Below are 13306 nucleotides of genomic sequence, written 5' to 3'. Positions count from 1 at the left end.
CGAGTCTAGTGCAGGCTGAGTTTTTTTTTTCCAGAAATCCTGCTGAGAATACGTTCCGCGGCGGCCGCCGCGGCTCCTCCCCCGCAATAAACATCCCACTTTGAACGGTGAACTCTTTACGCCTAGCAGCTATAAAAAGCTACAAAAACTATAAAAACTACAAATAGACTATTAATGCAGGCTATGTGGAAAATGCGCCGACTTTGGCTCAGCCTGGCTCCGCCTCTTCCGCTACGTAGCTAAGATGGCTGCCGTTGAGTACGGGGAGTGTCCCATGGACATAATAAAGGATGGACCACGGACTGGAAAATGGCCGCCCATTCATTCCTATGCAAACTGCTCAGTGGCGGGAGTGTCCTTCGCCTTCGATCCACACTTCACGATTAGCCCGTTTTGAGTACGGCATCCGGGTCCTTGAAGTATACCAGAGAATGTCTGATATTCTCATTTCGCTTTTTTTTAATTAGTAACTGTTCTTATTGTGTTCTTGTTAGTGTGATGTTTGAATAAACTTGCCTGTTGCAATGTTGGTATAATGTTTGTATAATTACTGTTATACAACTGTTACTGTTTCAATGTGACCCAGCTTGAATAAGCCATGTGCGATATTACCCGGGCTCCAGCGCAACTTTCCTTACCAGGTGAAGCCTCAGGTAGCCTAGGACCATTCATACAGGAAGCAAGTTACCTTTTTCTGTCCTTGGTAAACGAAAAGACGGACAATCCGTTTCCACTGTAAGTGCAGTTTATCATTGCACATTTACGAGGCATTTCTTTTTTAAACTATCTTTATTTTCGAAAAATAGACAATGACAGATTAAATGATATTGAGCGGGATATTGACTGTATTATTTAAGGTGGTCATACCGTACCTACCATGTATATAACACATTGAACATTGAACACAAGAAATGGAAGACATTCCATTTATGCCCATGTACTTTCACCATACATACTATCTAAAAAATAAAAGGACCTGCAGGAAAATATAAATACAGTACTCAAAAATTGAGTTAACACGTTTCTGATTGCTCTTCAGCTTCAGATGCCGTAAGAGGGGTCTCTGGTCGTAATCAGTCGCAAGTCCGTCCCTGACCAATCAGCATTCATTAGCAGAATGCTAGCGTGTTTGGCCAACAACGGCCCAAACTGTAAGAAATCGAAAGGACATAAGTACTCACTCATTTTACTTTTGAACCATAATCTATATTGAACTTGCGGAATCTACAATAAAATTTGCGATATTTCAACGACAAGCAGGTGAAAGAGGCATAATTAGCCGTTTAGCCCCATAGACTCCCATTCAATCTGGACTCGCCCGCGATCACCCCCAGTGGATGTCTCATGGAACTACAACCAAAATCGGTACAATGGGGCGTATAGGGAGTGCCCAGGCTCTTCTGCCGCGTTTCCACTGCAGGGTGCGGAACGGATCGGATCGCAAAGGTGCGGTAGGGAGGGGGCGGTATAGACCAGCTCAGTTCCGAGGTCGCGTTTCCACTGCCAACAGTACCCTTGGTGGTAGGCCGGATGTCGATCGCCGCGGCAGCTACGTAAACATCGTAAAAAACGTCTTCCTCCCCAAGAATGCAGACGAACGTCTCCACCTCCTTGTTCGCCCAAGCAAGCTTTTTACGTGACATGTTAATTGTAAAGAATAATACCTCGAGGCTACTGTTTGTTTGTTTTTATCCCCGCGTCACCCGGAAGTGACGATTCTGTCGACCAATCAACGGAGGGGGGGTGTAGCTAGAATTTCACGGGACCCTTTCAGGCGTCTGGTCTCGTTTTGGGTACCGCAACGGAGGAGTCCCGAGAATGGGGCCGGAACGGGTACGGCAAAGTCCGGGTCACGCCCACTTTTGGCGGTGGAAACGCGACCCGACCCGCACCTTTGCGATCCGATCCGTTCCGCACCCTGCAGTGGAAACGCGCCATTCTGAGTATACTTCTTTTCGCCGGATCTGAATTGGAACGTACTGCGTACTCAAATTTTGAGTACGCAGTACGGACAGTACGGGTATTGGAACACGGCCCTGGTCACGGAATCGTCACTCATTGAAGACTTCTGGTCACTAGTGTTCACTAACTGAAGACCTGTGCTGTGTTCCAATATCCATACTATCCGTACTTATTAGCCTTAGTGTGAGTAGTCACTTACTGAAGAGTAATTGGTCACTAATTGTTCACTCCGATGTTTTGGTTAAGGGTTGAAATCCATTTTAACTTACTTCCAAATTGTTATTCTAAATTCACTGGTAATTCGTTCTGGATAAATATCGGGCGTCCGCTGAATTATTAAAAAGTGAAATAATTCAGTATGTGATCAAATTAACACGAAGCTATTGCGCATGTGCATTGATAAGTATTTATAAGGCTCTGATTGGGCGGTTCGGATTCGTTCATCTCACGCTGGTGGAAACATGGCGACGGGAGTAATGGTGAGTCGGATTTAAACCGGAGTCCATTTCTTGGTTAAGGATAACATGCGTAACTAAAGTACGAATGAGTTACGAGTTGGCAAACTTTAGGAGGTATAGCGACGAAGTACGGCCCTGGTTACCTGGAGCCTCCCCTGACGACTAGGCGAGGCGAGGCTCGCCCCGGCACCTGGGTCTCTCATGCTTGTTCAGTACTCGTGATCCTTGTGAAACGAAATGAACGCATTCACGAATGATATAATGCAATTATTAACTTTATCAGCGTTCAGGTAGAAAGTAAGCGGCTTGTGGTGCCCAACCGTCGTCCTATTTAAATCTTATTTTAGATATATTCCATATCCAGACACTAGTTGATGTAGACCCGCTCTGTCCACTAGACTGTAGTTGGACCCTCTCTCCACTACGCAGTCTATTCTACAGAGCTAGGCATGCTTTCTAACTATGATATTATAATATATTACTAGTTATAATCGACGTAACTAACTATGATATGAAATATGCTAGTTGTATTGTGATACAATACGACACTCATGGGCCTTTCACACCGCCGCAAAATCGGAGCGCGTTCCGGGCTAGTTCGGAGCTAGAGCCAGTGTTTTGGTTTCACAACCACCTATACCAGCAATAGACTCTCTAATTATATTTAGCCTTAGTTATGGCCGCACTTGAACCGTATGGTGATTTTATTCGTGAACTATTTGACACTCGAAAGACACACGACAAGATCAGTACCGCTCTAAAGCAATCTGGTGCACCGAAGTTCTCTGTTATGACGGTGAGGAGGTCTCAGTATGGAGCACAACCTTCGAAGAAGAAATCTAGCATCCGATTTAGTTTCAGATCGTCCACTCGCCGGCTCCCACGGAAAACAATAGGGCTGGCCATTGTAGAATGCGAAAGACTCGATGGAACGTTTGAAACTTCTTTATATGTATTTTTTTTTAATCCGCGTGCCATTTCCCGGCATTCATTGAGGTTTTATCTAAATATCACGCAAACAAAACAAGCAACTTGATTATTCCGTTTTCACGTTTTGATTTAAAAAAAACACAGAAAAATACAGTTTATTTGTAATCCGTGTATGGTTCGTTCTTTGAATATTCAGATTTTAAACAAAATCAGAAAAAACAATTAACAGTCGTTTTTTTTTTTTTTTTCTGATTTGGTTTTGAATCGGCAAAAGGAATAAACAAATAAACGACATTTTATTTGTGTTTGTGTGTTTTGTGTGTTGGTTTTTTAAACCCGAAACAGAAAAACATTTATAGTTATTGGCTACCCCAGAAGGAAGAACGCAGCGAAGAAAAAAGAGCCAACCACCTAAACCAGCAATAGACTGTCTAATTATATTTAGCCTTAGTTATGGCCGCACTTGAACCTTATGGTGATTTTATTTGTGAACTATTTGACACTGGAAAGACACATGACGCGATCAGTACCGCTCTAAAGCAATCTGGTGCTCCGTTATGACGGTGAGGAGGTTGTGTGTGGAGCACAACTTTCGAAGAAGAAATCTAGTATCCGATTTAGTTTCAGATCGTCCACTCGCAGACTAATGCCGCTTTTCCACTGCATGGTACCAGCTCGACACGACTCGACACGACTCGACTCAGCTCGCATTTTTTGCGTTTCCACCGCAGTACCATGGTATCTGGTACCTGAAGTGGCTGCTTTTTCTAGTACCTACTCGCTCTAGGTTCCAAGCGAGCTGAGCCGATGCTAAAAGGTGACGTCGGCAGACGGCCGGCGACTGATTGGCCAGAGAGTGTGACGAAGTCACGAGAGCGACATGGCAACCATGCTGGTAACATCCATAGCAGCGCCGCAGCCAACATGTTCCACTTCTCCAACTTCTTCAACATGCCAGCTAATAATAGTAATGCGATCGATGTCCTCCATTGTTGTTATGTGGGTTCTGTCCATGTGTGGGTTGCGTATGTGTTGTTTGCGTCGCGTACACAAATACGTCACGGCCCTTTCGCGCAGCCGACCCCGCCCACGTCCAGGAGGTACTATTTGCGGTGGAAAAGCACCCGTGCTGCTACCGTGTCGAGTCGTGTCGAGTCGAGCTACATGTGCGGTGGAAAAGCGGCATAAGTCGCCTGCTCCCACGGAAAACAATAAAGCTGGCCATTGTAGAATGCGAGAGACTCGATGGAACGTTTGAAACGTCTTTATGTGTATCACGCAAACAAAACAAGCAACTGGATTATTCAGTTTTCCTGTTTTAATTTAAAAAACAGAAAAATACAGTGTATTTGTATATTCATTTTGCCCTTTTTCGGCTTCAAAACCAAATCAGAAAAACCAAAAAACGACTGTTAATTGTTTTTTCTGATTTTGTTTTAAATCAGAATATTCAAAGAACAAACCATACACGGATTAAATAAAATGCAGTTTGTTTGTTTATTCCTTTTGCCCTTTTTCCGATTCAAAACCAAATCAGAAAAACCAAAAAACGACTGTTAATTGTTTTTTATGATTTTGTTTTAAATCGGAATATTCAAAGAACGAACCATACACAGATTATTGACGTGAAGACGAAATGGTTGTTGTTGTTGTGTTTGAAACTGGCGCGAGGGTTCTTCTTATTGTACAGTTCCGGCAAGGCGCAAGGGTTGCTGGGAAAGCGGAGACGTTTGCAGTGACGTCATGCATTGTTCTCGCCGGCTCCATGGCTGGCTCTGGCCTGTGTGAAACCAACTGGTTCATAACTGGGATAAGGCTGGAACATGTTTTGAACTGGCCCTAGCACCAGCCCGGAACTGGCTCTTCGTTCTTTTTGGTGTGAAAGGCCCATCAAAGATGTTGTGTAGAGCTGAACATGCTTGCTAACTACGATATTCTGTAGACTCTTGAATCCTTCATGAAGAATTTTATTCCGTTTCTCTGTTCTAGATTTCTGCTCCAATTTCTTCCAATTCGAAGGTCGAAACATGTGAGAAGACGATTGAGTCGATAGTGAATGCCCTGCAGTACATCAAGCACCCCTTACAGAACAGGTATGTTCGTCCACCAAGGATAGGTGTTGTATTGACCTGTGAACCAGTGGTTTCAGGAATGTTTTAGTTGGGACTCTGTCGTCCCCTCCCTGTGTTAGGATCATCTGGTCTCATGTAGCCTCCTCTGGCCACAGCTCGGTTGTTCTGGAGAAGCTGTTCCTCTCACAAGTCCTGATGTTTCTGAGGGCTGCTTCTCGCTAGGTGGGCGCTGTGGTTCTTTAAGAACGACAAAAGTAAAACCTGGCAGGCCAACCTGAGACTCATCTCCAAGGTCGACACCGTGGAAGACTTCTGGGCGTAAGTAGTCTCAAGTTAGCCAACTTCTGGGAGTAAACAGTCTAAAGTTAAAAAAATGAGGAGGACCGAAAATTCTAAATTTCTCCGGTCAGAATGACCGATTGGAAATGAGGCCCCGTACACACGGAGCCGAAACAGGCGAAAACGATCCGGTTTCGTTTTATGCGGAATATTCAAGGCGCTGGTTCTCCACAGAAAAAAGTGGAGCGCATCAACCCTGCGCCCATGCAGCATGCGCGCTGTATACAAACATTCAGTCACGAGGAGATTCAACCTTTCAAATTGAGCAGCATGAATGTGTTCATTTGAATTGTGTTTAAATATGCTTCAGTGGTCACTTGTTTAGCCAATTCATATCAAACAATGAGGGTTTTGATTGTAGCGTAGCCTGTGATAAAATAAGTAAGTTGTTACATTTCGTGCACTCGCTCAAATTGATCGCTATAGACTACCGTAGGTTTATGAACTAAACGGTGGCAAGCTAGCGAAAGCCGGCGGCAAGCTTTGCGGAGTACCGGTATTTAACCATGGCGAATCAAAATATGATCACACTTCTTCTTCTTCTTTATATAGCCTGCCTATACTTTTTTTAAGTGCAATAAACACGGACAATATCCGACCGATTTTTTTCCAATTTGACCGGTAAAATGAAACCTTCCCGGTCACATGACCGGCACCAATTTCTTCTAGCGGAAACAATGTTCTGGGCGCAAGTAGCCTAAAGTAAGCCCACTTCTGGGAGAACATGGTCTGAAGTTAGCCCCCTTCTGGGCGTGAGCAGCCTAAAGTTAGCCCCCTTCTGGGCGCAAGTAGTCTAAAGTAAGCCCCCTTCTGGGGGTGAGCAGCCTAAAGTTAGCCCCCTTCTGGCGACAGGTGGTCTAAAGTAAGCCCACTTCTGGGAGAAAATGGTCTAAGGTTAGCCCACTACTGGGCATAAATTGTTTTAAGAGCAAACCTCTCATCAGATTATAGATTATGATATAGGTATATTAGGGCCAGGCAATTAATCGAATTTTGATCGTGATTTCGATTTTAGAGTCAAATTATCACAAAATTAACGTAAGCGGGTTTTTTATTTTTTTTAATTTTTTTAAATGTTTTGTAGAAAGGGCAGAACAGCTGGATACATATCTGTACATTATTTTAGATTGGAACATTTCCTTTTTGACCATTTTGTGTATTTTTTTAAGGCGAATTTTCTAAAATTCTCAGTTGTTTTTTTAGGAAGAGACATGCTGAATAAATACATGTTTTCATACTCAAACCTAATCGTTCCAATAATCGTGATTTCAATATTGACCAAAATACTGTATTTTCCGCACTATAAGGCGCACCGGAGTATAAGCCGCAGCAGCTAAATTGAATGATATGTACATATATAAGCCCCACTGGACTATAAACTGCAGGTGTTTTAATGTTTAATTCATTAGGGCTGGCCCGAATGCCATTTTTCTGGCTTTGAATACTCGTTGGTTTTTCCAAGCGAATATTCGAATACTCGTTCCAGAAAAAAAACACCATAAAAAACATTAATAATCCCTATATACTCCCCGGAACCGATTTTGACAGTATCTGCATATTTTGTTGAATATTTAATAGCTTTTGAACGTTAATTAGTAGGCCTAAGTAGGTTGAAGTTCCTTAGTTTTTCCCTGTGAAAGCGATCAGCTGTTGTTCCGTTCCAAATCAGCTGTCCTCTGCCATCTCAGCCCTTACGGGAGCTTTTCAATTCATCCTGGAACGTGCATCTTTTCAGGGAATTTGTACAATAAATCCATAACAAATTCCGAATATTGATTGTCTTATGTGTCCATATTGTATCCATTATATTGTCCCGGGTATTCCCAAGGCGCTCACGCTCTGCAGCAAGCCAGTCACAGTTGATTGGCGTGGCGCTGTACAGCGAACGTAAACAAACAACTAAGCTAAGGTTAGCATTTCGTGGGAGCGTGTCTATGTTCCCCGGGTCCTATGTTCCCCTCTTTGTATGAGACTGGGGAACATAGGACCCTTTTTAAAAAAAAAAAGGGTCCTATGTTCCCCGCTTTTCCCAAAAAGGGTCCTATGTTCCCCGATATGTATGTGACCAGGGAACATAGGAGCCTTTTTCAAAAAATGGTTCTATGTTCCCCGGTCTGTTACTTTTTCCACCATTACTGCCAAATTCCGGCCGAGATAACTACCATTGAATGTCTTTACCTTTTGTGGAAGAGGGAGAGACGTCGGAGAACCTGACGCAGTCTATTCATACGCCGGTAAACAAACCCCGAGAAGCCCAATCCCTACGAGAGCTCCCCGCGCTACGGCCATCCGGAGGCGCACAGAGCTTTTGGCCGTGATATTATTATACAATTATATTATATAGGCCTGCTATTATATAAAGAGCACCGGGAGTCGCTAACGGCAACATTTCACTTTCTCCTCCATGCTGCATTTCACCCCGGACTGCACTGCACTGATTTGGCCGGTTGAACGCTGATTGGCTGTTACGTTACACATGTCACTCAGTGGCCACGCTGTTGAACGCCGATTGGCTGTCATCACGCGAATGTCGCGTCAGAGGTTAAATATTTTTAAAGATTGATAGATTGCGGTTAACATAGTACCCTTTTCCCAGAAAAGGGTCCTATGTTCCCCGCTTTTCCCAAAAAGGGTCCTATGCTCCCCGGTATGTATGGCTACAGGGGAACATAGGGATGAGTATTACTTTTCCTCCCGAGATCCCGCTAATGTTGTTATAAAGTAAAGGGAAACAAGATATCTATTCTTCCTCCACCTCTCTCGCTTCTGTGCTTGGTGTCGCTGACGCTTATAGTTTGCCTCCCTCGCTCTGGTAACGTCACTTACGTGGGAAAAAAACAACGAAGCTCCGAATACTGATTTAAGCTTCGAATACGAATATTCCGAGTGGCCGTTAGATGTAAAAATCCATAGATTAGCCGCACCGTTATATGAGACGCAGAATCGAAAAATGGGGGGGAAAAAAGGCGCGTTTTATAGTCCGAAAATTAAGGTAATCGTGATTACGATTTTTCCCATAATCGAGCAGCCCTAAGATATATCACAGATCATTCGATAATCTCAATTATAGGTTGTATCAAATGTATGATCATATCGAGATATCATATTAATGATTATAAATTCTATCAGATTATACATGATGCCAGATTATAGATTAAGAATATCAGATTATGATTCATTTCAGGACATACCTAATGACAAGCTGTTCTCTCTCCAGGTTGTACAATCACATCCAGCTGTCGAGTAACTTGGTGTCCGGATGTGACTACTCTCTGTTCAAGGTAATGCTATTTTAGCACCAAGCACTACTGTTCAAGCTAGTGTTAGCTTAGCAATGTGTGTGTGTGTGTGTGTGTGTCTATGTGTAGGACGGCATCGAGCCGATGTGGGAGGACAAGCTGAACCGGAGGGGTGGCCGCTGGCTCATCACGCTGTCCAAACAGCAGCGCCGCGCAGACCTGGACCGCTTCTGGCTCGAGACGGTGGGTTACGCACTACTCACCAACCTGTTGGCTACGCACTAACCTGTTGGCTAAGAGTTAACCTGTTGGCTAAGAGTTAACCTGTTGGCTAAGAGTTAACCTGTTGGCTAAGAGTTAACCTGTTGGCTAAGAGTTAACCTGTTGGCTAAGAGTTAACCTGTTGGCTAAGAGTTAACCTGTTGGCTAAGAGTTAACCTGTTGGCTAAGAGTTAACCTGTTGGCTAAGAGTTAACCTGTTGGCTAAGAGTTAACCTGTTGGCTAAGAGTTAACCTGTTGGCTAAGAGTTAACCTGTTGGCTACGCACTAACCTGTTGGCTAAGAGTTAACCTGTTGGCTAAGAGTTAACCTGTTGGCTAAGAGTTAACCTGTTGGCTAAGAGTTAACCTGTTGGCTAAGAGTTAACCTGTTGGCTAAGAGTTAACCTGTTGGCTAAGAGTTAACCTGTTGGCTAAGAGTTAACCTGTTGGCTAAGCGTTAACCTGTTGGCTAAGCGTTAACCTGTTGGCTAAGCGTTAACCTGTTGGCTAAGCGTTAACCTGTTGGCTAAGCGTTAACCTGTTGGCTAAGCGTTAACCTGTTGGCTAAGCGTTAACCTGTTGGCTAAGCGTTAACCTGTTGGCTAAGCGTTAACCTGTTGGCTAAGCGTTAACCTGTTGGCTAAGCGTTAACCTGTTGGCTAAGCGTTAACCTGTTGGCTAAGCGTTAACCTGTTAGCTGCGCGCTAACCTGTTGGCTAGGCGCTGGCCTGTTGGCTAGGCGCTCACCTGATGGCTAGGCGCTCACCTGATGGCTATGCACTAACCTGAGTGGGTTAGGGCTAGTTTACAATATAGTATGTATCCTGTGTGTTGGGGCTAATGTTTAGTGTTTTATGTACCCATGTTTGGGCTTGTTTATATGTATCTTGTCTGGTTCAGGTCCTCTGTCTGGTGGGGGAGACGTTTGATGAACACAGTGACGATGTGTGCGGAGCAGTCATCAACGTCCGCGCCAAAGGTGACAAGATCGCCATCTGGACGAGAGACTACGAGAACAAAGAGGCCATCACACATATCGGGTATGAGAACCATATGAGTAGTGTTTAACTTTGTTTAAGTTATGAGGAGTGTATTAAAGGTGTTTTACACTAGGTAGGTTATGAGGACCGTATTAAAGGTGTTTAACACTAGATGGGTTATGAGGACCGTATTAAAGTTGTTTAACACTAGGTGGTTTAGGAGGACCGTAATAAAGGCGTTTAATTCTAGGTAGGTTATGAGGACCATATTAAAGGTGTTTAACAATGGGTGCGTTATGAGGACCGTATTAAAGGTGTTTAACAATGGGTGGGTCATGAGGACCGTATTAAAGGTGTTTAACACTAGGTGGGTCATGAGGACCGTATTAAAGGTGTTTAACACTAGGTGGGTTATTGGAACCGTATTAAAGGTGTTTAACACTAGGTGGGTTATGAAGACCGTGTTAAGGTGTTGAAACCTAGGTAGGTTATCAGGACCGTTTTAAGGTGTTTAACACTAGGTGGGTTATTGGAACCGTATTAAAGGTGTTTAACTAGGTGGGTTATGAGGACCGTTTTAAGGTGTTTAACACTAGGTGGATTATAAGGACCATATTAAAGGTGCTTAACACTAGGTGTGTTATGGGGACCGTATTAAAGGTGTTTAACACTGCTTCCAGGCGGGTGTATAAGGAACGGTTAGGCGTGCCTCAGAAGGTGATCATTGGCTACCAGTCCCACGCAGACACCGCCACCAAGAGCGGCTCTTCCATGAAGAACAAGTTTGTTGCCTGATGACCCTGGGATGACCTCGTGACCCCTGCCCATGCTGCTTTGTTCTATATTTATTTAGATGGGGTCTTGTTCGTTATTATTTTGTTTGAGTAGAGATGTTAAACTCTCTAATTTTGAGGTTGCTTTAGATGAGAAAATATTTGCTGTTCAGTTTTTAGAGGGCCAACTAAAAGTTATGAGAAGTCGATAGTTAGCGTTACAGAAACATGTTTGGTTCGATCATAAATGCATCTTTATATAAAACACACTTTTGTTATTTTAAGGCCTTGTTTTGTTTCCATTGGCTAGAAGAAGAAACCGTCCTAGAGCTTTGTTATTTTGGTTTTGAATTAAAAGTTCTGAAATTATGACACTGTCTAATGTTGCTTTGAAACAATTGTAATGGAATGGAATCGAAGTTTGACTTAAAATGAAATGACTTTCAACTTTAACAGCTAAACACCGCACGCTGGTCTGCTACACGCTGGTTTGTTACAAACTTGTCTTGTGAGTTTTCAACTAACTTTTTTCGGTTGTAAGATAAACAGGTTTAATGTCTGGATAATTCGCTGTAGCCAAAGTTGCGCTGAAGTACTCGTCTTCTAGACTCTAGTAAAAGTACAGAAACCTGTGTCAAAAGAGTCGTGATTAGTAGTGATTCAACTTCCTCACTTGAGTCCAAGTGGAAATGTTGTCGACACAGAACTGGAAAGGAGATCAAAATGAGACAACGGTCTTGTCTTAATATCCTTTAACTCCTGAGAACATGGGCGGGGATGTCTGGTCGCTGCTCTGGTGTCTGCTGGGTCACCTCCCCTCCCTGAACCGCGCTACCAGCTCGAGTAACCCCTGACTGCAGCTCGCAGATCGAGGAGGAGCTAAATGTGGGCGGGCTTAAACGTTTAACCCCGCCCACATTTATGGAAAATTCCGTGCAGCATCATTGACTCAGTATCATGGTATTACCCTCTCGGGCGCCATCTGGTGGCGGAGATCCGGCAGCACATTCTCAAACATCAATACAGCACAGCACAGCACAATGACTTACCGGTAATATGGAAAAAGGTTCATGCATTTGATAGACTGAGACATTCCTACTTTTAACTTGTCATTTCAAATGTCTTTTAGTATAGACGCATATTATTTCGTACACTCAATTATATTAGCTAATTCAAATAAACCAAAGACAGAAGACTTTGCATCATTGATTTTTATTTTCACCCAAGGCAAGAAATTTTGATCTGTAAAGAAGAAAAAAAAAAAGCTTCCATAAATGTGTGACAAAGGCAAGTATCAAGGTATTTTTCTGGCCCATAGCAAGCAATGTACACGAACAGAGAGCAGCAACTTGCCTCTAGGCAGAAAAGCGCGCAGTATCATGGACTCGTATTTCCGTCTGAGTCCATGATGCTGCGCGGAATTTTCCTTAAATGTGGGCGGGGTTAAACATTTAAGCCCACCCACATTTAGCTCCTCCTCGATCTGCGGGCTGCAGTCAGGGGCACTTGACCAGCTCTCCCAGAGACGTCGTCAAGTCTGGTGGTGAACTCTCCCCCCCTCCTGTCTCGGTCTTCACGTCATTCTCATCTTCTGACGTCACACATGATCCACTCGTCTTTTCGCTGATTGTCCGTGGTGCGGCCACACCAGACGCGTATCTCGCGTAATTTTTACGCGAGATACGCGCGTAAAATGTTGCTTGACCATTTGTGTCAAAAATGGTCGCATACGCGCCTACGTCACTCGCCTAGATGAGTCCATGTCCATGCAAGTGAACGGAGCGTTCCCTCTTCGTCATAACTATCAAACCAAACATCCTTCACATTCACCGAGCGAACATTACGAAAGTAAAATGCACATTTCTCGCTAAAAATGTTTCCATAAACGCATTTAATGGAGTAACTATGTTACTATTTCCACCCAGAATAAAGATAGTTGTCGGCCGTGGCTGCGCTGGAGTCCGAGGTAGGAAACCCAAACGCCGCCGTGTTTGGGTGATAGAGTTTAGATCGGGTTAGATTAAATAATCTCGGATATAAATAACAATAATCGGGTTAAATAACTTCACATGGTGTGTCTGGTGTGTTTCCAGCATTCGTAGTGTTGATCAGCAGATATATAGTCCGCCAAGACGTTGAGGTTGCTTAACCAGAGACTCTGTCCATGCAAGTGAACGGAGCGTTCCCTCTCCGTCTTAACTATCAAACCAAACATCCTTCACATTCACCGAGCGAACATTATGAAAGTAAAATGCACATTTCTCGCTATTTTTTTTTCCATAAAAGCATTTA

The 13306-nt window shown here is 43.7% G+C and overlaps 1 protein-coding gene across 2 annotated transcripts; it reads left to right on the top strand.

Annotated features, from left to right (window-relative positions):
* Positions 1 to 2359: 2359 nt before the first annotated feature.
* Positions 2360 to 11386, top strand: eif4ea (eukaryotic translation initiation factor 4ea). 2 transcript variants are annotated; one of them, XM_060063516.1, is made up of 7 exons: positions 2360 to 2441; positions 5340 to 5443; positions 5645 to 5740; positions 8979 to 9042; positions 9130 to 9243; positions 10162 to 10301; positions 10922 to 11386. In XM_060063516.1, the coding sequence occupies exons 1-7, from the start codon at positions 2424 to 2426 to the stop codon at positions 11034 to 11036; spliced, it is 651 nt and encodes a 216-aa protein (XP_059919499.1). In that variant the 5' UTR covers positions 2360 to 2423; the 3' UTR covers positions 11037 to 11386. The 2 variants fall into 2 exon arrangements, with proteins under 2 accessions (XP_059919499.1, XP_059919500.1); XM_060063517.1 differs by lacking the exon at positions 5645 to 5740.
* The last annotated feature ends 1920 nt before the right edge of the window (positions 11387 to 13306 follow it).

The sequence above is a fragment of the Gadus macrocephalus genome, chromosome 10, assembly GCF_031168955.1.
Source record: "Gadus macrocephalus chromosome 10, ASM3116895v1".
In the NCBI taxonomy this organism is placed as follows: Eukaryota; Metazoa; Chordata; class Actinopteri; order Gadiformes; family Gadidae; genus Gadus; species Gadus macrocephalus.
This window is presented reverse-complemented; position numbering and strand designations above follow the sequence as displayed.

Bases quoted from the DNA above. Each gene is read 5' to 3' on its own strand.
- eif4ea (XM_060063516.1), top strand. The intron at 9,043-9,129 runs GTAATGCTATTT...GTCTATGTGTAG, and splicing joins GTGACTACTCTCTGTTCAAG to GACGGCATCGAGCCGATGTG. The intron at 10,302-10,921 runs GTATGAGAACCA...CACTGCTTCCAG, and splicing joins GAGGCCATCACACATATCGG to GCGGGTGTATAAGGAACGGT.